This window comes from Pleurodeles waltl, chromosome 4_1 (genome assembly GCF_031143425.1).
Source record: "Pleurodeles waltl isolate 20211129_DDA chromosome 4_1, aPleWal1.hap1.20221129, whole genome shotgun sequence".
NCBI classification, from domain to species: Eukaryota; Metazoa; Chordata; class Amphibia; order Caudata; family Salamandridae; genus Pleurodeles; species Pleurodeles waltl.
Genome location: NC_090442.1, coordinates 997,664,544 through 997,690,618, shown reverse-complemented (window position 1 = coordinate 997,690,618; position 26,075 = coordinate 997,664,544). Strand labels below are relative to the sequence as shown.

Sequence of the window (26,075 nt, the reverse complement as noted above, 5' to 3'; positions counted from 1 at the left end):
AAGATCAGGCTTAATTCCGTACAAATGCATAGGATGGTTAGCACTAACCTCACTAGAACTGCCGAATTCTAACATTACAATTCACTGAGGTGACAGAGGTATGGAGCTTCCACTTAAGACTCAAGCAAAATCGAACTAAGGAATATCTTTGTCCTGGGAGGAGAATCAGGGACTGTCCATTATCCAGATCAGCAAGGGGGACATTGGAGCCCCCATTTAGTCTTCATTGCCACTAACAGGTAGAAATAGGGGGTAAAAAGAGAAGGAGTATGGTTTGATGGTCTTGTTGTCTGCAGACTGCAACCGTGTCTAGATATATGAACCTGGACACATTTCTTGCATGATACAGCAATTCCTAATGTGTCAAATGAAATTGTGAGTGCTTGACTTCTTGTCTGTATGTCTGTTGTTGATTAAGCACTGAAGTAGGAACTCATGAGTTATAAACGGACAGGAGAGTGAACCCGCAAGGTTATTTTCAGATCATCTACTGATGTTACGCATGTGTCCATCTTCCTTGCCCCAAAGTTTCACCTACCTAACCCAGTGGAGCAATGCAGGGGGTTTGAGTTGAACTGTGAAACATGAGGTTATGGGAGCAGGGTGCTTTGCTTGTGAGGTGAACACACCTCATGCATACGTACAAGAACGAGACTGATGGACCGATTACAAGAACAAGATTGATGGCCCGAGCAGTAATAAAGATTACTTTTAAGTGATATAAACTTTAACAATCTGACTGACTTTTGCCTCTGATTTTTGGTTTAATGCTTGTAATTTTTGGTTAAATGATACATTGCTCTCATAGAAATGCAGCAATATCTGTCAACAATGCCCTTTCCCTTATCTAAATGCAGCCACGACTGCATAAACTTTATTGGAAATCTGGAAGGAACCATTAGCGTCTCGGCGAACAGTTAAGAAGTGCAACCTAAGGGTGATACTCAACCAAAGAATCAATGTATCTGTTTTTTTTACTTCCAAGTGAGACTGTGGACTCTGCAACTCAAGCCCCAGTTCTGTGGTATTTCATGGCAGTAAAAGGAGCTCAAATATTTTAAGGGTACTTCGTACTGCAGTTGATTGCATTTACCTACGTAGTAATGAGGACAGGTAGGGGCTATAAGGTTATGGGAAGGTCACAAATCTACTTTAAGTATACTCTCAATCGTCATTCCTTGACATTAACGCAGGTAGATACAGTGTTTCCGTTTTGCATTTTACAGTTTGACACAACATGCAACCATGAATATTACGCTGCAACTTAAATATGAATTCCTTTCCTAGACAAAGTAGTTGTAGCTATCTAGAAGGAGGAATCTGTATTAGATAAGCAAGAATGTAAAGACCAACATGCCCCTCTACAATGGAACAGAACGACACAACAGCAGCGATTAAATGTATATCTAAGTATCGTGTAATTAGATCAGACACATGGCCTCCACGAAAAACGCTCACTGGAATAAATGCAGCGTTGGTGATGCAGCTTGTGATAGAATCTGCTGTGGAACTAATAATCTCATCATCCCGAATACTACATTTTTGCCAGCGTTTACAAGGCATTCTCAATTGCCATTTCGTTTTTTTGTTTAAATCAGCATGCAGTAAAGGTAATTTGTTATAGTAGTTTGTCACGTGGGGCTCATCTATCCAGTCAATAACACAATAAAATGTTAAAATGACAAGTGCATATAGACAAATTTCCCTATATAAATCACTTCCGACTATGGGCCGTTTTAAAAGCCCCTTTGCACAAGAACAGCAATACAAATCATCCCTGTTCATAAATACAGAGATAAAAAGCAGAGCAGCAGCCTCCCAGGACTGACCAATCACAATTAGTGAAGGCACTGCATCTCTCCGCAGTGAGGAGAAGCACCGAGGCTGGCTGTCACTCTGCAAAGCCAGCCTGGGAACCAGCACCGCGACAAGAGGCGCCTCTGCTCCCTTCCACACAGGCTGAGCCCCAATGTTCCCTCTGGAGACGAGCAGCCTTCTGCATGCTGAATTGCTTCCATCATGCATTTTCATGTGCACGCTGATTCCACGGTGCGGGGCACGGTGAGCCGCCGCTGAGCGACTCTTACGGCTTCCTCACGTTGGCCGCAGGCTGGAACAATGGCACGCGCGCACAGATGTCCATTAGGGTCAACGTCTGGAGAGCTGGGGCCGGCCTTCCGCGCGCTGCGCTCCTCGCGCCGGTGATCGACATGCACCAGCCAAGGCGGGGAGCGCCGCACCTGCACCGAGCTCGCGCTCCGTCGCCTGCGAGGTAAGATGCATTCCTTGTCACGACGCGCAACCACGTCCCGCGGTCGGCAGCCTTTCCCCCTCGTCTCCTGGAAATGCCTGAATAGCCGCCTTCCTTTTCAAGAGAATGGTATTGTAGTAAGACCTATTTTAATTTAAAAACATCACGCTCATTCTCAACTACCATCTACCAATATTAGCAACTGTGGTGTTCCATGGATTTTTGCAAATATTTACACATGTGGGCATCGCTGAACTATAGTAGCACTGCCACGAATTTGAAGTCTATGTTATTTTTATACAAACCATCGTTCAAACGCAAAATATAATGGGCGTACAAGGTAAATGAGATTTGTAACCTTTACAGTTTGTTTCGAAAGGTTATTCTACAGCTTGTAAAAGGTGTCGCTCCGTGAAATTAGACGTGGCTTTATCAATGTATTGCATTTATTTCAGACTGTCCCATCTACGTGTTTCTGGGTGGGCGAGCAGCAGAATCCCAGCTGAAGTAATGCGTGTTTAGCCGTCCTCGTGGGATGCGTGCATCACCACCACACTCGCACCATTTTCCGAGCTTCAAGCTCTGCACCAGCCACCAGTCGATACTCATTTAAAACGTGTGATAAATGGAGGAAGCTGTGCATTGTACTACAGGCGGTGTGAACTGTCTGCCCACCTGCACTGTAAACAGAGCCTGACAAATGACAGCAGCACCCCTAAAAGCAGAATCAACCAAATTGTGCGTTTATCAGGATAACACGATACTTGAAGCTCGTGCACGCTGTTTTATTTACGACACATCAGTGCAATTTTTACTCTTGAAAGCAGGGGCCAAGAATAATGGTTTAGTAGGGGAAATGCGGGGAAGACATGGCATTACAAAATGTTCTTTATTATAGGCATTTGAAAAACGTGTTCTTGCCATCTCTACATTTAACTTTTTTTCTCCTCTCCAGGGCATACAGCAAGCAAGCCACTGCGAGAAGCGACAAGATGAAGAATGCGACTGACTGAGCATCTTTCTCGTTTCTGTGGGTGGGAGGGAGAGGAGCCATCACATTTATGGGATTTGAAGCCATGAAGGAGCAGGAGTAAAGAGCAGTGAAGGTCTGCAATATTGTCTAACAAGTCATGGAGGCTGCAGGCAAGCAGCACACTTCATGACAAAACCAACTAACCAATCTGGAGACAACCTGAAAATGTGATGGTGAGGCATACAACTGAAGGATTTCGATATCAGTAACGAAAAAGGAAAGGATGCCGATTTACAACCAGAAAGAGGCGTTTTTCCGAAGGCGGGATATGTTCTCGACTTGACGGACAAGCTGAACCTAGACGCACCCGGATCCTCTGAAACACGTGCCAAGTTCTTCAGGCCGATTGTCACACGGACTAAAGGATGCATTACTCTCCAAAATTAATCGCCAGATACCTACCTCCGACTAGTGAAAAGAAACCACATTAAGCCGCAGATGGTTCCTTTCAGAGCACATGCACTGGATTTTTCAATATATACAATTTTATGTGACAACATCATCACTCAAAACCAAGGGGAAGAAGTGTTATTTGAACGAACACTCTTGACAAACTGGAATGAAAATATGCCAGGAAATAGAAATCAGATGGCTCTATTTCAAATGTAACGTACCCTGGAAAATTAAAACACACAGCTATGCAAAGCAACGACGGGAGCAGAGCCCATTCCTAGCAGGAGTGCGGTACACAGTGGGGTCTGTCGGATGCAGGATGGAATACACTCGTCTAGCTCCAGGCTTTTATCAGCCTGCCAAGCAAGTTAACCTCCTCTTGCTTACAGCAGTCTTCTAATCAAATCGGAAAATGGAGCGTGAAACTGGATTTATCGACATGTCTGTTGTCACGTGAAGAGGCACATTATAACCTGGCCTGTGGCATCATGGAACAGATGGACGAAAATGGCTACAGGGAGCTAAAAGGCCCGTGACGCAACAGGACAGAGGTACGTCCGGTGCCGCGTGAGTCCCAGTTTAAAGTTCACTCAGTAACAGAAAGCGGCCCTGCTAAAATGCGTTTTATTTATCAGTTACCTTTCTCTCCTGACATGTGTTTGTGCGAGACTACAAACCGAACTGAGGTGACAAAGACCCGATGCAGGCTCCCACCAGTCTGTTTAGAGTAGAATTTGGCACACAGCACATTTTCCATTTCCCTAATTTTTCAGTTTATTCTTGACAGTTCATACCATTACATGTCTTAGCACACCTGCCTGTAATCCCTGTCTGGCGTCTTCCACTCAAATGTAACTCCATTTGTCAAGTTGTATATCTGGAAGAGTTCGAACATAGATAGCACGACGTACAGAAAGGCCAACCCTCACCTTGCTTAAGATACATGTAGTGGGGGCTAATGCATGTGAGGCTGTTCTCTTGTGACAGTCAATTTTGTTGACTCAACATGTGTGGCGAGTGGCTGCTATTATGTGCACTAGGGACAGAGGCTTCTAGGTGTAGTGAGCCTTTGGGACACTGGGATATGCAACATCGTCTGGCATCACCCTAACTGATGGTTGACGTCTACACACTGACTTCTATTAATAACTAGTATGACCTTAAACAAAGGAAGGTACTATTCTTGTTGATTTTTCTTTAAATCGTATCAAAATAAAAAACTAAGGTGGCTACTCCCTTTATGGACGTGGCCTGTATTTTGCGTAGTTATTTCCACAACATTTTAATTGCAGTTAAGTATTTCAAATACAGAACCCCATTACGTAGTTTTTTTGTTTTGCAGTTTTGGCACACGTGCTTTAAGAGGCCGTTTTAGTCAAGAAATGCACTTCAACTTTAAGTTCCATGTTGATGGGAGCAATGTAGGCCTGAACATGTGACCTTTCCCACAGCCTTGTCTTCTGTTCTCGAGCAACATACCTCGCCATCTGCACCTTAAGCAGACAGGCCCACAGGTGTCATTACCTATGGCTGCATTTCAGGTTCAGACCGAACGACCTGAACGGAGCGACGAGGTAAGGTAGGGCCAACAGGGACAGAGGGAGTGAGCTGAGCCACGTGCCGCCCCCAGCACCTCCCCAAGCCGCAGCTCAGTCCCTGAACACCAGAACCTCAGTTGTGCCTCAACTGCTTAATTAGACTCAAAACATTTCCCTTCCAATGCTATCATTATGCTTCATTATGCGGGCACTTCGCTTCCACAGTCCTGATTTTCAGGAAACGGTATTTGCCTTACAGAAACACCAGTGTGTGTACGGTACTGTTAGCTGTGAAATATACAATTACAAGGCACCACAGGGCGAAGCAGTAAGACTGCACGTGATCAGAATCTTCTCAAAACAAAAAGCCAGCAAGCCATCAACGGCACAGCTAATATGGCGAGTGCTGCAGAAAATGTTTTCTTTTGAAGCTCCAACACTACATTTGGGACACTGGCTCAGATAAGCTGTGCCCCCCCCTTTAGAAACCACCATTATACTAAGTGTACAGCGTTGAAAGAGGAAATGCTGCCACTCTAGCAGAAACATTCCATAAACTGGAAGCCATCTGATGGCTGCATGTCCCCTGTGCTACATAGCAATTTCAGGCGCTGGGGCTGGTCAATGTAAACAGGGTGGCCAACCATCAGGGACCGGCTTACATACAGTTTAATTATGAACAGATTAACTCACACTGTTTTGGAACTGGGTGGAAAGTGAGTGCGATCTGATATTTCTGTATTTATCAGATGTTTGCAAGACATTAAGGTTATCAAGCAAACTGCGCTTTTGGGCCTTAATAAACATATAACTAGTAAAACCCACCTATCTGACCGACAAGCTCACCCTTTCTAGTGGCTTCAGCAAACTTGCTGCCCACCCAAAAAATTGAGAGAAAGGCAACAGGTCTTCTCCATTTGTGCACCCTAGTTCTGGAACAATATTCTCATATCCAAACCTGCCCAGTTTAGAAAAGAGCTGAAGACGCCTCTTTCAAAAACACTACATCACAATGGAATAACAGTCAAACGCTACTCTCAGAACCTAGCTTCCCTTCCAATCGCTCATTGACTGAATCTTTTTCTTTGACACTGTAGAGAGCTTCACTGCCTTTTGACTAAGTTTCTGCTATACAAATAGCACAAATGCACACCGAGATAAAACTGATTTCTTAGGAGAGGCCCCATTCACAACAGAAGCTCATTTACAATGCATAAGGCATATACCTGCTAGGATGACTTGCCTTGTGTGGTAAAACAAGTCCCACTTTTTAAGCCAACAGCCCCCTGCGTTCTGGGCTTTGTATTTTGTTTTACCACTCTACATCTACACCTGTATATCCCAGTACGCAAAGAGCTGCTGGCTCAAAGACAGAACTGTCTAAACGTGACATGTGGCAGTTCTCTGTGTAGCACCAGACAACTGTTTTACTCCTTGTTCTTGTACTCAGTCAATCTAGCTCGTTCTGAGTGACCCTCCCCTCTTTCTTACATACATCCAAGGTCAGTGCAAGATTGAAGAATTACATTCATGACCGTCTGCACTAAAGATCCAAATGTCAGGATTAAAAGTGCTAACACTGATATTTAGCTTTTTTGCAATAACAAAACATACACAACCATTAGAATCAATCACAGACCAATTGCATTATATGAAAATTCAGAACAAAAACGTAAGGAATTGGATTAAGGATCTTTACTTTTTGAAGAAAGATAGCAAACAATACCGTGTACATATATTTGTAAATCCACTATCTTTTCAACATTGCCATTGAAGCAATGCTTGTCTAAATAATTTTTTTAAACTTCACTGGCTAATGTGTGAGGCTATTTCAATTCTTTTCTCAGGTGACCAAACTTCACGTGATTCTAATGAATCATAACCATGTCAAAGTCTACAAAATTTATACCGGGTTTTCCAACCAGTGTATATGTGGAATATTTCTAGTTAAGAGGCAAATGCTTCAGCAGCATTCTTCAAGCAATGTAAATGATTGCACATACATTATTTCGGTCTGTTACCCAGTTATAGGCTGTCACTGATTGAGCATTCAGATGCCTTCATTTAAAATAGAAAAAGATCTGACGTAGAGCTCACACATTTTATTAGAATTTCATTTGAAAATCTGGGGAAAAAACATACACAGGAGCACTTAGCTGTCGTCTTTCGAAAGAGGAAGGCTCAAAAACACTGTTTATTACGCTCAAAGTCTTTACATTAGATCTCTACTGTGCAGCTATATGTATTCACTACTCATCACCTTTTGCCTTTTACTAGATCTTAAATGGAGGTGAGTGACAGAAGGGGTTCGTAACCAATCAGTGACAAACGGTCAAAGCAGACTCAGTGCCTATCCAGATAATGATACCTACAACAATACCACACTGAATGCATGCAGTGCCAACCTAGCACTTGGAAATAGAAAATCACCAAAGGACAGAGAAAGACACCGCCTACTTCTGCATGAACAAGATTGCCCCTAGTTCACTTTTCCACAACTGATGCCTCTTTTCCGTGAGGGATGCAACAGATCATTCTCGCAAGGTTTCAGGCTGATTCAGTAGTCATAGCAACACAACAAGATCGGAGTGCTAAAACTTTTCAAACACTCACCCCCAGTCACAGATCTGGGTTGAATCCATCATTCTTTTGCTCACCATGCCACCCCAGTTTGGACCCAGCCATATGCAAATCAGTCTTGACCCTGCTCCCCATGGGAACAGTCCAGCCTTAACTTGCCAGACAGATGAGGGATGACACCCCGAAACCGGTCCCAGGATGCTTGTTTCCGGTCCAGGGAGGACCTGGCATAGCAGTTCGAGCTGGACTGTTCCCATAGGAAGCAGGGTCAAGACTGATTTGCACATAGGTGGGTCCAAACTGGGGTGATGTGGCAAGCAAAATAAAAATGGATTAAACCCATATCTGTGACTGGGGGGTGAGTGTTTGAAGAGTTTCAACACTCCATCCATTACTTCATTTTATTTTGTGATGTTGATTCTGTAGACACCCTTAAAGATTACAAAAGGCATTGAATGGACGAGAGACGGTCCGAGGCTTTTTTTGTATTCTTAGTCTTGGCTTACTCTCCTTTGCTCATGGTTGGAAGCACTAATTCTCCAACGTACCAGATTGGACTCTGCTCTTTAGGGAAGCATTGTAGCTTTAACATCTAAAGAGAGGTAGTCTTGTGTGCCTCTGCCCCACAATCTCACGTTTCTTACCAGTCACCTGCCTCCAGTTCCGTTAGATGCTATGCCATAAAATCTAGCTAACACATAATTTCCCAGTGATGAAGGAGGGGTTGGGGTGTTTATGATGGAGAACAACGAAAGACTATAGGACGTAAATGAGCACAATGTTCGTTCTAATTACTCTTTCATCACACTTCTTCTCTCTTCTAAATGGTGAAGAGAGGTCTCAGAATGGGCACTGACAGGAGGCAATAGCATAAGGCAGAATAGAAGTAAGGCATACAGGCTAAGGCAGACTTTCCTGCCAAATGAGGCTTTGTGTGTCGAAGAACAATCCCAAAAGTAACGTTTACAAAAGGTATAAACAGTCACCCTTTTGGTTACCTTACATAGTTCAAGATGGGTGCGTTTTTCTGGACAACTACAGGTAGGCCTTAGATCTGAACAAGTGGAAACAAAGTCAGCCAGAAACGGGTATCTCAAAATATACAGCATAACTTGTACAACGAGATAGATCAATGGAGTGATATCAGCTCTTGTTTCATAAAAACCCTGGGTTAGTCTACCATGAGTGAGGAAACAGCAACAGGGAAAAGCTTTGGAGCTCTCACCACAAAATGAAAGAGTATGATCTTAACAAGACGAGTGAGGCCATCAGTGAATAATGAGGAAGAAAATGTCCGCAGTCAGCGAAAAACAAATCAAACAATACCTTACAAATAAAATAATGAACTGCATAAAAACAGCAGGGTTCTGGCAAAAAATGATAAAATGCTCTTCGGCAAATTAAGTGGATATAGTCATAGACACCTCAGGTGTAGAGTACAACGATGGGAAACAATATCTATAGCGGCAGAAGAGCTGCATAAAAGAATGCCATAAGTTAAACGTTTTCAGCATGATAGTAGCAAACAGCTACGTAGGGTGCCACTGAAAGCAAGGTTCAACGACCTGGGTAAAAGTCCAGAGTGATGCTTGACTTCTACATACCTCAATGAATAAATGTGGCTAAGCACGTAGAAATACGTTGCCATAGACAAAGAGTAATGTTTTCAGGAGTCCATCAAAATTACTGTCTTTGCTGCATACGTTATTATGCTTCACTAGTAGGAACAAGGGAAAAGATATGCTTGTTTATGCCACAGAAGCAACACATTGGGCCTCATTACAGGTTTGGCGGGTGGAATAGTGCGTCCGCCAAACTCCAGAGGTCAGGTAGCTGCCAGTGCGGGTACCTTCCCGCGTGCCCCATTACAAGTTCCCCACTGGGTCAGCGGCTGGAAATGGTGTTTCCGCCCACTGGCCCAGCGGGGAAGATCCCACAACATTGACACCGGCTCATAATTGAGCTGTCGGCAATGTTGCAGTGCGTAGGGTGCAAAAGCACCCATCAAGCTTTTCACTGTTTGCATAGCAGACAGTGAAAAGCGTGACTGGACTGTTTATGGGGGCCCCTGCACTACCCATGCCAAGTGCATGGGCAGTGCAATGGGCCCCCATGGGGCTCCCTGCACTCTGTCTTCGCTAGCTTTTACATGGCGGTGCTACTGCCATGGAAAAGCCGGCAGAGAGGGGACTCGTAATCCCAGGGCGGCGCTGCATGCCATGCTGCACTGGCAGATTAGGACCGCCAGCACCGCCAGTGGCGGGAAACTGGCGGTCCGACTGTGGCGCTTCCACCATGGTCATAATGTGGCGGTCTGACTGCTGCCAAAGTTTTCAGACCACCACCGTAGCACTAGCGGTCTAAAGACTGCCAGGGTCATAATGAGGCCCGTTGTGTATTACCTCTTGTAACATCTTCTTGTGTGCACCTTTCTTATAGCACACCTCCTATGCATTAACTTCGAATAGGGTCATGCTGTAATAAGGTAGATGCTCCTGATAAAAACTTTTAAAGACAGCAGTGCTGGAGTGAAGAGTTTTACTCTACATATTTGGTGAGAAGAGAATCACAAACATGGTATTGCTCTTTCCCTGCCCTGGGGGACTGGCCAGGGTGGGACTTGACAAGCACTCGTATTGAACATTTATTCACATACTTCACAGGCATGTTCTCATTTATGAGGAGAGGGAAGGAGTTGCCTCAGCTGGTCTACTTCCACATTAACTAATCCATGAATGTGATCTATAACAACCAAGGCATGGTTGAACAGAACCCACTTGAATTCTATGTTTTCACAGAGTCAAGTGCACATTTGGTTGGCACATGGATGCGTTAAGGTTAGACTAACATAGCATATCTTCCCTAAAAGGTAAGCACATTGTGCAGCCAAGAAAACAGCCATCTCTCTGTCCAGTACACATGTGTTTGAACACCACTGAACCCTCCAATCTTACTATGATCAGTTTGGCATGGGGATTACCTTGGAAAAAGTGCCCTGGAAGGGTAAAGCTAAAGGAGTACTGCTCCTGAGCGATCAAGACAGATATAACTGCACTTTGCATTGAAGGATCTCCATGTTCTAAGCTTCCAGGTCCACCGCTTGATGTTGCTGAGAAAAGAGAAGAGTCTGTGTATCTATTGTTCTCAATCTGAAACAAGAAACTACACAAAAGCACACCAGCATTGATGAAGAATAAGTCCTTTGAGATAGGCTGTAGCCCCTGTTAAAGCCATGAGTTGATGGTTTTCAGACTTGTTCCTGTGAATAGAATCACTCTCTGCTAAAAAGTATAATAAATCCAGATTGGAAATGGAAACCGGACAAAGATTTTGGCTGAGGTGGAGTGCTGACCCAGACAGGGGCGCAGATGGGTGACTATAGCTGACAACACCTTGGCTAACATTATGCCAAGGGCAGAGTTAGGCCGAAATGGTAAGGATATGTACTGATTATGAAAGCCTCCAATCACAAATCCGAGGTTTGTGCTCTTCTCTAACTTATTAATACGTACAAAAATACAAAATACACCAGCAGGGCCATTTACAACATCAGTCCCACGGAGTGCGTTACAACCAGGATTTTTGGGATGGGTGAACCATGAATTTAAGAATGAAACCTCCGATTATTTTATGTACACTAAGAGAAAGTGTGAGGTAAAAACTACGGCACTTGTGATTTCAAAGTCCAAATGTCTCGCAAAGAAAGCAATCTGTTGACCTGAGAAGATCTAGCTTAACTATAAGGCAGCAATGATGAATGAATTGGTGAAAGACTGAGGGGAATATCTTTGTTTAGAATCCTGAAGCAAGAGAAAGCTGTTAAAAGAATGTGGGCACCTTTCCGACTACTTGGAACGTGAACTCTTACAACATGAGCAACTGAGGAGGAACTATCCCCACAAGAAGCTAGACTGACCATACTGAGGGGAATTATTTTTGGGTCAAAATCTTAAGTGCTTAGACTGACTTACTAGAATCGTATTAAAGGAGAGTTATTTTTGGACCGCCATTTTTTAATTGCTTTCCATAAAAGCAAGCTTTCGATGATCTAAGTCTTACATGCACACTGAAAGCCTGAATGGAGGGTAGTCCACTCAAATTCACCAGTAATGAGCACTGCTGCTCGAAATGATCGGTGGAAGTGTCAAGTAAGATCTGACTATCCAGAAGTAAATCAGTAACCCTGATGTAAATATTTGGAATACAAGGGTCCCAAAGCCAGATCTGTATATGGACTGAAAGCATCCATGGAAATGAGTCTTCAACAGCATTTGTGAATCTGTTGAAAAGAGAATTCCTTGCTCGGGTGAACCATTTTACGAAAACGTATCTGTGATTTACAACAAACACACCCGATAAAAATGCCCCATCATCCATAATAAGCTTATGGGAATTCACGGGCCACATTCTATAGCAGAAGAGGCTCTTAACAGTCATGGCCGCATTTTCATGAAGCCATACCAATAATTTTTCTCTGCTCCCCAAGAGATGCACCTTTTTGCGTCTAATGCAGAATCCTGCTCAACGCCAGGTTTCATATTCCTTCAACTACAAAATCCCTTAAAAACATCCATGCATTAGGAAGCTACATGATGTTCTCAAGTATAGTGCTTTACACTGGTGCTGTTTATTTTGAACTACCTGAAAGAACTAGCAATAATTAAAAACTGGTGTCCACTTGATTAAATCTTTGATCACAGGACCGCAGGCCCCGGGCGGATTTCCACACCATGTGGAAAGGTCTAGACCATTTTACGTCCTGGGAATATCACCCTGCAAACACCACTGTGGAGTAGGTATTAGCACTAGCCTGGCTACGCTTCACCAAAAGGTGCACCCTAGAACAGAAACTCTGCACCCAAGGATAACACAGTACAAGGTTTCAACAATCTCCTCAATCAGTTTGGGCTCAGCATCAGGAGCAAATTATGCCCTGTGCTCATTAGTCAGCTGGATTCGTTTAGATATGGCATTCTTTGGGGCCTGTCTCGCATGCTTGCACATTTGCTCCCATACTGAGTACCTTACTTCCACATTTATGTACAGTTTCCTTTTCTTGTCCAGGAAAAATCTAAATGTATTTCATAAGTAAGAATTTCTGTAGACTTGTCTCTCTCATTCCAGGTGTCCATGTATGATTGGGCATCACAAAGATCGCAGCAAAGGAATAAAGAGCTCGCCATACAAAATTCCTTCAGCTTTTAGGTGTCATATTCTTTGTCTAGGTCCACTTATGTGGCACATGGAGACGGTGGTTTTTAACGTTGCTATATAAATAAACTATAAAATGTGGTAGAGAAACATTTCTATGATTAATTAGTTCTTGTTGTACTGAGCGTCAATAGCTGTGAATAGAAAGGTCCACAAAAGGCTTCTCTAGGCTTCCTTGGTAAGTGATAAACAAATGACTGCAAACCTGAAAGCAGTCAAAAGGAATATTATAGCATTATCTTTGGGAAAAGTAATTGAAATAACAGGTTTCTCAGGTGCTAATGTTGAATGCCCTACAGCACTTAACAGGAGGGATGTTCTTAGGTTTCTTCTGTAATCTGGGGAAGACACCTCTTAATCACACTTTTCCTCTCTGAGCTTTTTTTTAGTGAGCCTTTTTTAGGAGGTGGAGCTGCAGGAAGTTCTAGCAAAGAATTGTACTCACACTGCACACTCAAAAACCCTTTACATCACTCATAGACTAAGAAACATTACTGGTTCTCACTTATCAACATACATCCAACTTGGATATCTACACATTATTCACAAAGCCACCCACACCCATAAATATGACTATCTTGCAAACACATCCTCCATCGCTAGCCTATCCCATCCCACCTGCTGTACACCAATGAACTGATCACAACAGTTGTTAAATCCAGGAAAGATTAAAGTGGGACCTTTCATCACTTTTATGACTTTTACCTACACAATGTAATAATTTTCTACTGCATTTAACACGGAGCATTTCGGTAAAAAGGAAACAAAAGATCCATCTTTTCTGGTACACGCCCTCACACTGATTTCGTAACTCTTCAAATAATCTACAATGAAATAACGTAAGGTAAATTGACTATGGAATCTTTACACTCTGTATAGCTTGTAAAGCTGGCAACCTTGCTGCAACGGTTTCATCTGACGATGCCCCATAACCCCTGCATTCCCATCCAAAGTGCTCTCTCCTTTTGTAGCCGTAGGTCCAAGTTTCTTTGTCCTGCAAGCAGCAATCAGCATGATCATTTAACTACCCTATGTAGCAATATTCTAACGAAACTTGAGGTGGCCCCCCAGCAAAGTATACAGAGGGCCCCCTCCGGATGTACTCAGGAGCTCTAAGGCTCCTGAACTCTGCTGAGGGAGACCCCTGGAGCTCAGGTACCCCCATGTCCGCATCGCAGGGTTTGGGGGGCCTTTGTTACGCCACTGCTATGTGATGAAATTCACCCCAAGCTTAGGTCTTCACTATAAAAATTCTACAAATAAATTAAAAACAAATCTGACTTGCTACGTAAACTGGCCATTAGCTACACAGAAATCTGTACAGAAGTCTTCGCAGGAACTTAGCACATTCCATGTATGGGGCAAATGTGAAGACCACAAACATGCTAAATATAAATCCAACATGTATGATGGCAGATCCAAGTGTTGTAGCTGGACCCCGAAGTTTTGTATACTGAGCAATGTTGAATATCACTGACCACTGGCACTGCAGCGCTGCATTCTGCAATCCCACAGGAGCAGCCTGCCCACTAAAAGGTGTAGACCTCGGAGGAGCAAAAGACCTCACATACATAGGTGTAGATAGAGGAAAAAAGGCCTGCCAAGCACAGCCTATGACTGGTTAGTAGGAAAACCTGAAATGAGCTAGAAAGAAAACAGAACTTTAGGTGGTCTTTGAACCTTTCAGACTTGCTCAAAGTCTCATGTTACAAAATTACAGAATGAGACATTTATAGAGTTAATGCATACAGGAAGCTAGACTTAACTTTCCTAACAGCAGTATAAACTGCACTGAATTTGTGGATGTAATGGATAAAGGACTTTGCAACAATTATCGCAGCTGCCAACAAGGTCCCCTGAAGGCATTTGTTTCCTGGCCACTGGCTGCTTCTTGGGTTTTTAAAGAGTGGTTGTTTAGAGAAAGCACTTTGGACCAATGCACTGCAAGCTGCCATGATGCTGGAATCACGCTTTAGATGGATTGCGGTGAAGTCCAATCAACATGTTAACCCCCCACGACCAGTATGAACTACCAGGGGCAAGGCGGGAGCTCATTTCACTTTACAACAAATGGAAAGAGCCACCACTTGGTGAAACTCCTTGGGTGATCAAATTAAATTCTGGTTCATTAAGGTCTCTTCTGCCGATTATATGTGAATCACCAGTGATAGGACTCCTCAAAGGATACAGTCAATGATTGGAGTGGTAACTGCCCAAAGACTGACAAAAGTTCTTAAACTCACACTCACTACCCAGTTCTGCTATCTAATTTAGGATGTGCCTTCAGCCTAGCAGTGGTGGTGTGGGCCCTTGTTATGGTCAACTAATGCATCAGGAGTGGACGTAGTAAACTAGAAACCTACTTGGCCACAGGAAGAACCTTAATGCACAATATCACCAACTAAAAATCACAACACACTGGCGTTTTAAATGTTGAAGCTTCAAAAGTTCCTCATAAAGCAGACAGCCCTAGTTTAACACATTTTAATGTGTGTGTAATAGGCCTGCTTTACACCTGCTAAATTAGCAAAAACGTTCTTTAAGAATTAAGTTATAAAATTAGTCAGAGTCATAATGGATATATAAAAAAAATGAAATGTGAATAGGGTCATGTCCTATAAAAACACTAGCTCCTAATAGAATCATTGTTGTATTGGTTACTGAATTTGACAGTCTCACAAGTGGGATATCACAAGAAAATGAATGGGAAATTTCTCAATGCAGCACCCCTAGAATCTAAATGCGTGAAGTATACACCAACATGCACCTTTTCTATTTTCCTGTAACATAACATGTCTGGTGGAAGCAAATTAGGCTGCTTCAAGCACCGTAATATGAGCCAAACATCTCCAATCGTCTAGCTGCTTAGCAACGTCAAAGGAGTATACAAAATTAAATTACCGCTTCAGAAACAGAGTTTTCCATGGTGTTTTACAACAAACGTCTACGAGACCAAGTCCCCGACAAAGGTGTGCTGTACAACAACTGCATAAAAACTTAATCATAATTTCTAGAATGTATTCTTGCAGGTTAGGACTGCCCTGTAGAAGTCTATGAGAGTCAGATATTTAGGACAACCACTTACTATGCAATATATTTCAGTTGGTTCTGATGTATGTAAATTTATCAGACAAATATCCTGTATATTTGGCACAGATCTGTCCCTACAATCCTTGACAAACTAAACAATAACTTTACTATGTTTGTTAACTTTGACCAATACATCTGTTGTATTCAGATTTACCAGACAATGCCCGGACAACATCACACAAAACTCATCCCAGGAGCATGTGTAAAAAGGGTATTATGTTTGATATCCTCATTAAAATTAAAAAGCCTGCGGACTAGGCACAAATAGAAACTTTGCAAAACCTTTAAACACGTAAAACAACATACAAAAACGTAGATAAATGGTTCAGAGTGCAGGATATTGTGGTGACGCTAAAGTTCAAATGTCCATAGGTACCCAGGTTCAGTCACCCCATGCATAACTTATACAATTTGTCATAAAAACTAAGAGGTGTGGGTGAGGGGCTGCGAAAAGGCACCACCCTAAGTTGAGATGGTTCTTCAAGCAGTGCAGGTTGTTCAGCAGTTGTTCAGCTGACCAGCTGTAAAAAAAAAAAACGAGGGTTTTGTATAGTGCACAGATCTACCACTTGAAAGTACACAAGCTTCTCATGAACCGACCCTTGTCACAGGCATGCTTTAAAAGTATGGGTTTTTAAGACCTAAAAGGTAGAAGAAGGTTACTTAGAAAAAAAAAAAAGAGGCTGCACGTAAATCTAAGCAGCCATTTTAAGCCACTTTACTCATACTCTACTGAGGCACAGAAACACCTGTGCTCTGAAATAGAACTCGGATTCACAAATAAAACCTAGGTTATGAAATAGATTGCTGCTGAAACATAAATCTAAACTATGAACTACAGCATGATACACAGAAAGATGCATGGTGTGAAATACATCCTGATGCTCAAAAAGAAATAGTTTATGGAACACATCTCTGATGCATAGAAAAACAATATATGAAATAGATCCACAATACACGGGAAGCATTACGGTGTGAAAGAAATCCCATATACAGGAAAGGATGCAAGCTATCATGCATCAAGTCCATGGCTGCATGAAAATCCTTTTTAACCTATTCACATGAAAGAGACATTAGGAGCCAGTCATATAGAAATGGAATCCAATTCAAAACGCTTTATGAGCTGGGGGAAGTATACTTTCCGAGAAGACAAATAGCTGATTTGAGTTAATTCACTTGAATAGTACACCAAAGAACACTGTCTATAGAAGATGGGCTAGCATCCTAACTGTAAAAACAACAAGAACAATCAATCCCAGGAAAAGTTGTTGATGCAGGAATCCTAGATGTAAACAAATAGGCTAATTATTCTATAGGACACGGCTTTTGGAAAAACACAGATTGTTTCAAATACAGTGTTGGCTCTATGCTGGGATCAAAATACTGGTCTTTGAGGAGCCAAGGGTGCTGCTGAGTGATTTCTGAACTAGTGATGAGGGGTATGCAGGAGTAGTATGGTTAATACAATTATTCATAAGAAATTAATTTAAACATAACTCTGTCCTAAACCTTAATGGACCACAGTGGGTGTTGTGCTTGGTAAACATGTTTCCTCATGCAAAGCTTGGCACATAATTGTAATCCAAAATCCTGAGGCATTTTTAGTAGTTGTATCCATTTCAAAATGCCTAACCCCCAAGAGTAGGCTACTGGGTGGTGACAGTCAAGGATCAAACCACAACTTGGTGGGACACTGCTATAAACACACACACACACACACACACACACACACACCCAACCCTCTTCCCACCCACCGCCCATCCCATGTAGGGTATTTCAGATCAACTTCCCTGCATTTTCTACATAGGTAAGGATGGAGTGGCTCATGGCATTAGCCGCCCCGATAATTGCTGTTCGAGTCCTAAAATCTTGCTGACTACTGGCAACCAAGCACTCAGAGCAAATCACTTGCTTTTGCTTGATATAAGATGGGCCTTTTAGTAAAGATCTAATAATTATCATTTTAGCGGGTACCACACCTTCCCTCAATGATAGATTAACAATAGCCACAAAATCAAGTGCAAAGACATTAGGAAATTCTGAAAGATTCCTTCCTGGCACCATAGGCGCATAGACAATCGTATTTCACCACCACTGATGAAAACGTTACACCAAAGGACAGTGTGCTTCAGTGCGCTCTTATTAAATGGCAATGGCTTTCCAATCATCAATATGTTATTCTTATTAAAGATGTGTTGTATGGGACAAAGTTGGTAATATTATCACAAGTGCCTTAGGAGTTAAAAGAACAGTAGGCAAGGTTTGATATTGGTCTTTTATACTTCATTCCACTGGAAGAAGGCAGAATAATCATTTCAACGTTTGAGCGTAAATGTCTGTGGTGCTTGCACAAAACCATAAGGATTTTGGAACCAGGGGCAAAAAAACAAACATAACCATTAACAGAAATTAGAACACAACCACTTCGATTCTGAAGGCATTACAAAGCATAATTTTCAACCACACTTTGGAAAGAACCACGCTTCTAAACAAGGAGGCATGAAAAAGCATTAATGGCGTTTTGTGACAGTCAGCTCCTCTTAATAAAACTTGTTCCCCTTCTCCTTCAGTATCACTCACTGTATGACCAGGAAATCGATGTGGTAGTGGCAAGTGTCACATATGAAATCATCAATAAAAACCGTTTGTGAACAAGCTTCAAAAGTAATCTGAAAATAGTTAGTGTTGACTGGACATCATGACTCAATGTTTTAGCACAACGCAGAGTACTCCAATAGTGGAAAATCTATGTAGGTCGCTAGACGATTAATGAAAAGAGAAATTTCGTCAGTCTTGCACTCAGGGAAACCCTTCAACAGGTTTCCTGGTCACCAACATATTTGGCGCCTCATAAACGAGGAGTAGATTTTGGAGTCTTTTTCCACGGAGGCGAGAAGCAGTAAGTAAGGTGAAGCCAAATAGGTTGTGGTGCATACTCTCAGTATAACTAGCAAAACCCACAGACTTAATTCGGAGAAAAATGGGAAGCCATCACTCTTGGGATGATGTACAAGGGGAAGCTAGCTGGTGATCCCTCACGGCTCCTTTTTAATGGAAGGCTATCTATGACACTACAGATGTCGAAGTGTCTCGATCTCGGCAGCTACAGAAATCTTTATGTTATACATGAATGATAATTAAAACATTTAATGGAAGTCAGTGTGTGTTGTTTCCTATTAAAGAATGGTTTCTTGTGACGTATTAGTTAAGGCAAATATTTTACGTCGTCCAAGCCTAGGACCAAACGGAAACATTACAAAGAAAAAAAATAAATAAAAGAATGCAGCTAACAGAGGGCAATAAAGCCTGGAGTGGACGCTTGAAATAATCACCCGTAGTGGAACACAGCCAGGAAATCTTGGAAAGGGCCAGTCAAATCACGTTAATTTATACACTGGATAATTTCGATATTGCTTAAAAACACAGAACTCACTAAAAACATATGGTAAAACTATTTAAAATAGGAGCATGCAATTCAGAGTCTCCACATAAAACAAGACAGCACGCTATATCATTATTCCCACTCAAGCTTGTACCGCATGCGGAGTCAAATTCATAGATTTGCTCAAGAGAAAACCTCTAAAAAAAAAAAAAAAATTCTAAAAAAATAAATAAAAATAGTCAAAGACATCTTTAAAAAGAATATTAAGGAAAATCCATAAGCTACCATGCCAAAACATAACGGAAGCTAAGCAATTAAAAGTTTCCATAAAGGTCGTCTCAGCAGTAAGGGACTAAAGAGAGATTTTGCATAAAGTCTGACACACTGAATTATCTGAAGTGCCCCTTCTAAAAAAGAGAGTTGTTACAAGCTATAACTCCATAAGAAAGCATATGTTGTTTCCGAAAAGCAACAGTTCTTAGGCCTCTGAGCTTTTTCGGTTGCATGCAGGTAGCATTTCCTGCATACATTTTCCTGGAGTCACGTGGGTGATTCCTTTCCAAAGTTAGACTATATGGAAACATAACTCAAGAGGATATCCAAAGCTGGAGAATTTAAAATGACTACTGGTGACTGTTAAGATAGCCCTTCGGCCGGTGCATTTTCTTTCCGTCTAGTGATCTCTTTTACGGTCCCAGCATTGACTAAAGGTGACATAGAACGAAATATACACAATGATCAGCAAGCATGTCCGTGTACCAAATTTCAAACAGAACCAACTGGAAAACATTTTTCTTTAAAAGGACCCTGTGAATCCACGGCTGATTAACAGTTTAAATTCTCTAGTAAGTATTCTTAATCCTTTGTTGTCTACTTGCTCCAAACTACCTCTTTCTTCACACTTGCAAAATTCGGCCACACCTGAAAAGGCTTCATGACAAATCAAGCATCACTGATTACGCAAGCACAAATACAAGTTTATACACAAGATAGTATGTAGGCTATAAATGCAGAAAGGACAATTTCTCCAAACATAATTCTATTAAGTAACACACAATACTCCAGTCACTTCTACAAAAGTAAGATCCAGGAACTATCTTGAATTTAAATCCCATAAAAAGTATTTGCCGATGACAAGGGGACATTTTGAATTTCAGTTTACAAAACAAAAGTCTGGTGTAACAGTATTACAGGCCACTGCCTTTTTCTGGTACAAACCATGCTATGTTAATTGTTTCTAGACTTTCAACGATGCAATTAGTTAGCTTTGTGGCGCCTTAGTCTATCATCTGAAGATTTTTCAAACAAAGTCAAACTTCCCTTAGACGAGTGAGTGTGGGCTAAGTGTTTTGAGGGATCTCCAAACTTTGCTAAGGCTGGAAATAGATGCTTTCAAAGGCAACCAAACAAAGCTGCATGAATGGGATCTCGTTGGTTATCACTGTAGGGTGTTTCTGAGTTGGTGTTTTGGTTTAACATCCCTCCACCCAAGCCAAGTCACCCATGGCGGTGTTATTTGCTATTTGTTTTGGGCCTAGTGAACCCTTAAAGGAGTAAAAGGACTAGTGCACTTTAGATTGACATGACAGTATATTTGTGTAGTTCTAGTACAGTGTTTTGTTTGAGAGACCAAGGTCTTCTTGTCCGTAGTGCTTGGTTCCTGCCATGTGAACTGACAGGTTGCGACATTACTTTAAAAGTCTTTCATTCTCCCTGCACATGAGACTGAACTCTCAATTACCTAAATACTAATGTGCTGATGGTCCCTGTACGTTTTTACTTATGTTGGATATTTTCTTGGCTGCAGTTGGTGTCTTGTATTTTCTGCCTCATTGTCATTCTAAATTGGATTTCCAGGTCTCCATACGTCCCAATTTCCCACTAGACGTTGCTTTTAGTATTCATATTACATAGATACTTAGTTCTCAGATTCCATTTTCTTTAAGTCCTTGATCTCCTACTCCTTGTTCCACGATCAATGCTAATAGATATGATCGTTTTTCTGTTTATTTCTCGTCCTGGATGTGTCTCTGAGACACTGGGTTCACAAGAGAGGTGAGCACCATCTCTTTCAGTAGACTTTAATCTTGCCCTCCACATGACTAGAGAACACTGTCACTCATGCATCCCGAGTCAAAGCCGAGATGACAAAACTACTGTTTCCACCATTCCTAGGCCCCTCTCATTCAGAGATGAGATCTCAGCTACCAGACAGAAAACATTACCAGGGTGTCATGCAACACAATTATTACTGCCTATCGTCTCGCTTTGAAACTATCCTCCACATGCACTAACCCTTTCACCCCCCAAGAAGAGCAACTCCACAAAAGCTCCTATTCCTGCCCACAAATATTTTCAGGGAGGTTATTTTCAATATCCTGTAGTGGTAAGATTCTGAATTATGAAAGGTATGGGGGCAGAACTGAGAAAGGTCACAAAACATATCCCTTCAAATTGTTGGGGATAAAAATGTAATTGTAAGAACAACCTTTTAAAGGATATTCTGACAACATATGCAGTAATCTATACAAGTCCTGAATTTCCATATTGCCAAAATGAAATTGTAAAGATGGAAAAAGAGTATATGAACAATAAAATGTCTGTGAATATTGCTATTATTGTTTACATATGCATCACAGTGGACTGGAAAACGGTATGGCTGTGCTTTTCCTGCCCTAGCTCTTGGGTCTGAGCTGGACACTGGAGTTGTTCTACCCTTTTCCTTGTCTCCTCCTCGTCTTCTGCAAGTTATAGCGACAGTGCTCCACTACTGATCCTGGCTTATTGACTGTGGCTTCTTGGTTTGTTGAATTCCCACCAATATCACCATGCTTGGTTCTCTCCTAAAGTAGATGGCAGCCTGTAAGAAGGGAACCTGGGAACTGCAAACCCACCAACTTACTGCCCTGGGGGGAGGTGGGCTCATTGTAGTTGGCAACGTCACCAGTGGAGACTGAGGCAGGACAGAGGATCACAGGAGTTACAAGGGTTATGACAAGAAGAACAGAAGAGACAGGGGATAACTGCCACTAGTTGACATTAAAAATATGTAAAAGCGCAGTAGAATATGAATTCAGAGGACATTAAGAACTTTGTGATGTGACTACAAACTGGAGCATTGACATATTATGGAAGGGCTGGGAGAGTTACAGCACTCTGGAATAACTGTCTGAGGCTGTTATGGATGTTCCCTTCGGGGGGGATACAGTAATAGCCTTGCTATACCCACAGGGGCGTCCACCAACGTTCCATTTTAGTCACAGTATCAGTTAGCCTATTTTAAAATGACAGTTTGGTCTATCTGAGGGAACTCACCCTCGATGTACCAAAAAGAGCTTACAAGGAAATACCTCTTTACCAATGAGGTCATCCTGACATCTTGGAGTGAAAACTCAATGCAAAAACTGACCAATAGTTTAGTGAATTACTGTAGGGTAAAGGAATTGCTCATTAAAGTTTTGAAAACAAAAGTCATGCTAATGAGGCCAGCTGTTCCTCCTAGAAAACAATTGTGTGAGTGAACAAAGCGTTGTTTATGTGAATAGTTTCGACTTTTTAGGTATTTTCTTCCATCAGAAACCTGACTACCATCCACACACAGCAAAGGCTAATCATACGTAAAAACAAACCTCTAATGCCAAATTGAGACTTAAGTACAAGATTGATAGCCAACCTCTTAGCATAATTTTACAAGAATAGAGACAAAAATCGGTTGCAGCAGCAATTTACAGCGCTGAACGTTGAGGCTGTAGAAATGTCAAAGAGGTGCAATTAATCTAAAACAACTTTCTACAATCATTATTAATATTAGGACCTGGTACCCCGCTGATACCGTTGTATCTGGATTAGGGAGCTAGACCAATGTCAGATTCGATAGCTGTGTCCTATACTATATTGGATCCAATTGAATAGAAATGGTCATGCTACAGAATGCCTAAGATCAATATGAGAGGTCTCTACCAAACAGCAACTAGCCAGTGGTAGATGCAAGTTAAGTTATCCCTTGCTGATTTGAACTTTGGTCACCTATAGGATACATTTTCTCTAATCCGACACAATACAGTCAATAGTCACGGAAGAATACTGGCTTTAAAAGCTTACAAAAAAGATTTATGCTACAAAGATTGGTAATCTAACTACCAATTACCTTGACTTCCAAGGAACTATTGGATGTGAGGCCCACCTATAGTTAATATATCTGGAGGCACACCAAACTTTTTATGTGAAGTTTATTTAGACTGGTACTCTTACGTCTAGAGTGCACCAAACAAAATGTGTTAGATTTCACATAAACTGTGATCTCTGTAATACTAAATTTGGTGAAATAGACACAATCCTGCAATTTATTCTTTCGGCACAAAGATTTAAAACACAGATCAGAAAAGTATTTTTCCACTATTAAAAAGTTTTGGTATAACAACCCCATATGGAAGCCATAAAGCTCTGTCATCAAATAAATACACATTGAGTTTATTTATTGGTATCAACTTATACATGGTTTGCCTGGCTGACATTGAGAAAAGGTGCACAGGGGATGTATAATTATACTGTAACTATTTATATATCTTAATTTAAACATTATGAAACTTAGGTGCCCAGAAAGAGACTGTCTGGAACAATTTCTGGTGCACCTTAGATGCCAATCTCGAAAAATCTGGCACTCTTAACCGTGGTACTTTATGACTACTGTTAAAGTGCAGAAGCTTATTTTTAGTGAATTTAATTGTGAAAACGTAATGATTTATCACTGTGTTATTCATAGTTTTTGCATATGCTAAAAACAAAGATTTTTGCAAATGTCTGCATTAATGAATACCATTTCAAAGTCAAATCAATCAATGTTTTGTTTCCATCCCCCTTTCAGTAAACAAGCCAACTGTTCGAAGACGATGTGTTTCTCGTTCTTGCTGGAAGTCACCATGCAATCTGAATTGAACATTACAGTGCGAGATGACACTGGTTACACCAACAATATGTACCGGCCACTTCCATATCCACTGAGCTTCCAAGTTTCCCTCACAGTGTTTCTGATGCTAGAAATAGTTCTAGGCCTTGGCAGCAACCTTACTGTGTTGGTCCTCTACTGCATGAAGTCCAATCTAATCAATTCAGTCAGTAATATCATCACTATGAACCTTCATGTGCTTGACGTGATAATCTGTGTGGGGTGCATCCCTCTGACGATAGTTATACTCCTGTTGTCGCTGGAGAGGAACACTGCTCTGATCTGCTGCTTTCACGAGGCATGTGTCTCCTTCGCTAGTGTGTCCTCTGCAGTCAACGTTTTCGCCATCACTCTGGACCGATATGACATCTCTGTCAAACCGGCCAATCGCATTCTGACCATGGGAAGGGCTGTGATATTAATGACCTCAACGTGGATAGTGTCCTTCTTTGCTTTTCTCATTCCCTTCATAGAGGTCAGCTTCTTCAGCTTACAGACTGAAACAACATGGGAAAACAAGACCCTTCTGTGTGTCAGCACAAACGAGTACCACACTGGACTGGGGATGTACTACCATCTGCTTGTACAGATTCCAATCTTTTTTTTCACTGTTATTGTAATGCTAATCACTTACTACAAAATTCTCCAGGCATTGAACATACGAATAGGTACAAGGTTTTCAACGGGTCAAAAGAAAAAAGCCAGGAAGAAAAAAACAATTTCCCTGACAACACAGCATGAGACCACAGATGTGTCACAAAGCAGTGGCGGACGGAATGTGGTTTTTGGAGTGAGGACTTCAGTTTCTGTCATCATTGCCCTACGGCGAGCAGTGAAAAGACACCGCGAAAGACGCGAGAAGCAGAAAAGGGTCTTCAGAATGTCTTTGCTGATTATTTCAACATTTCTACTTTGCTGGACGCCAATTTCCATATTAAACACTATAATTTTATGTTTGGGCCCAAGTGACCTCTTGGTGAAGCTGAGATTGTGTTTTCTCGTTATGGCATATGGTACAACTATATTTCATCCATTATTGTATGCATTCACAAGGCAGAAATTTCAAAAGGTACTGAAAAGCAAAATGAAGAAGCGCGTGGTCTCAATAGTGGAGGCAGACCCCATGCCTAATAACGCAGTGATACACAACTCTTGGATCGAACCTAAACGAAGCAAGAAGATCATGTTTGAGGACAGCGACGCACGGCAGAAATGTCTAGCACCTCAGGTTGTTACTGACTAACGCACAAGGCAGTTTACATCAATCACTAAGGGCAAACGCAAAACGCAAAATTACATGGCTGCCGCATAGGCAGACACAGGTTTTTAAGAACTGTACACACTGTACATTTTGCAATATAAATGTTGAAATAGGTAAGACTATAGATTCAGTTTTCTCAGTAAGTATTGTAAATGTCGCATGGCAATTTGTTATAGTAATACAGTGTATATTTTTTTCAATAATATATTCACCGCAAGACATTTATGTATAGCTCATATTTTTTAAAACAAAATAACAATAAACAGCCTTAAAATAATCACCATCTCGGAAATTTAAATTGCATCATTGATCTTCTTAAGGTACTCATTAAGTGTACGAGTTTGCTAATACTACAAAAAAACGCATTTAGTGTAATAGTTGGACTCCTGCA

The 26,075-nt window shown here is 41.6% G+C and overlaps 2 protein-coding genes across 2 annotated transcripts in view; one reads left to right on the top strand and one right to left on the bottom strand.

The window, feature by feature from the left end:
* Positions 1–26,075, bottom strand: part of COG5 (component of oligomeric golgi complex 5) — a 1,306,288-nt gene that overhangs the window by 1,018,501 nt on the left and 261,712 nt on the right. The gene's annotated exons all lie outside the window — the stretch shown is intronic.
* GPR22 (G protein-coupled receptor 22) lies at positions 1,865–25,903 on the top strand. The gene is made up of 3 exons (XM_069229833.1): positions 1,865–2,272; positions 3,207–4,228; positions 24,343–25,903. Exon 3 carries the CDS (start codon positions 24,368–24,370, stop codon positions 25,664–25,666), a length of 1,299 nt encoding a protein of 432 aa, XP_069085934.1. The 5' UTR covers positions 1,865–2,272; positions 3,207–4,228; positions 24,343–24,367; the 3' UTR covers positions 25,667–25,903.

Coding starts and splice junctions, on each gene's coding strand:
- GPR22 (XM_069229833.1), top strand. CDS start 24,368: ATGTGTTTCTCGTTCTTGCTGGAAGTCACCATGCAATCTGAATTGAAC.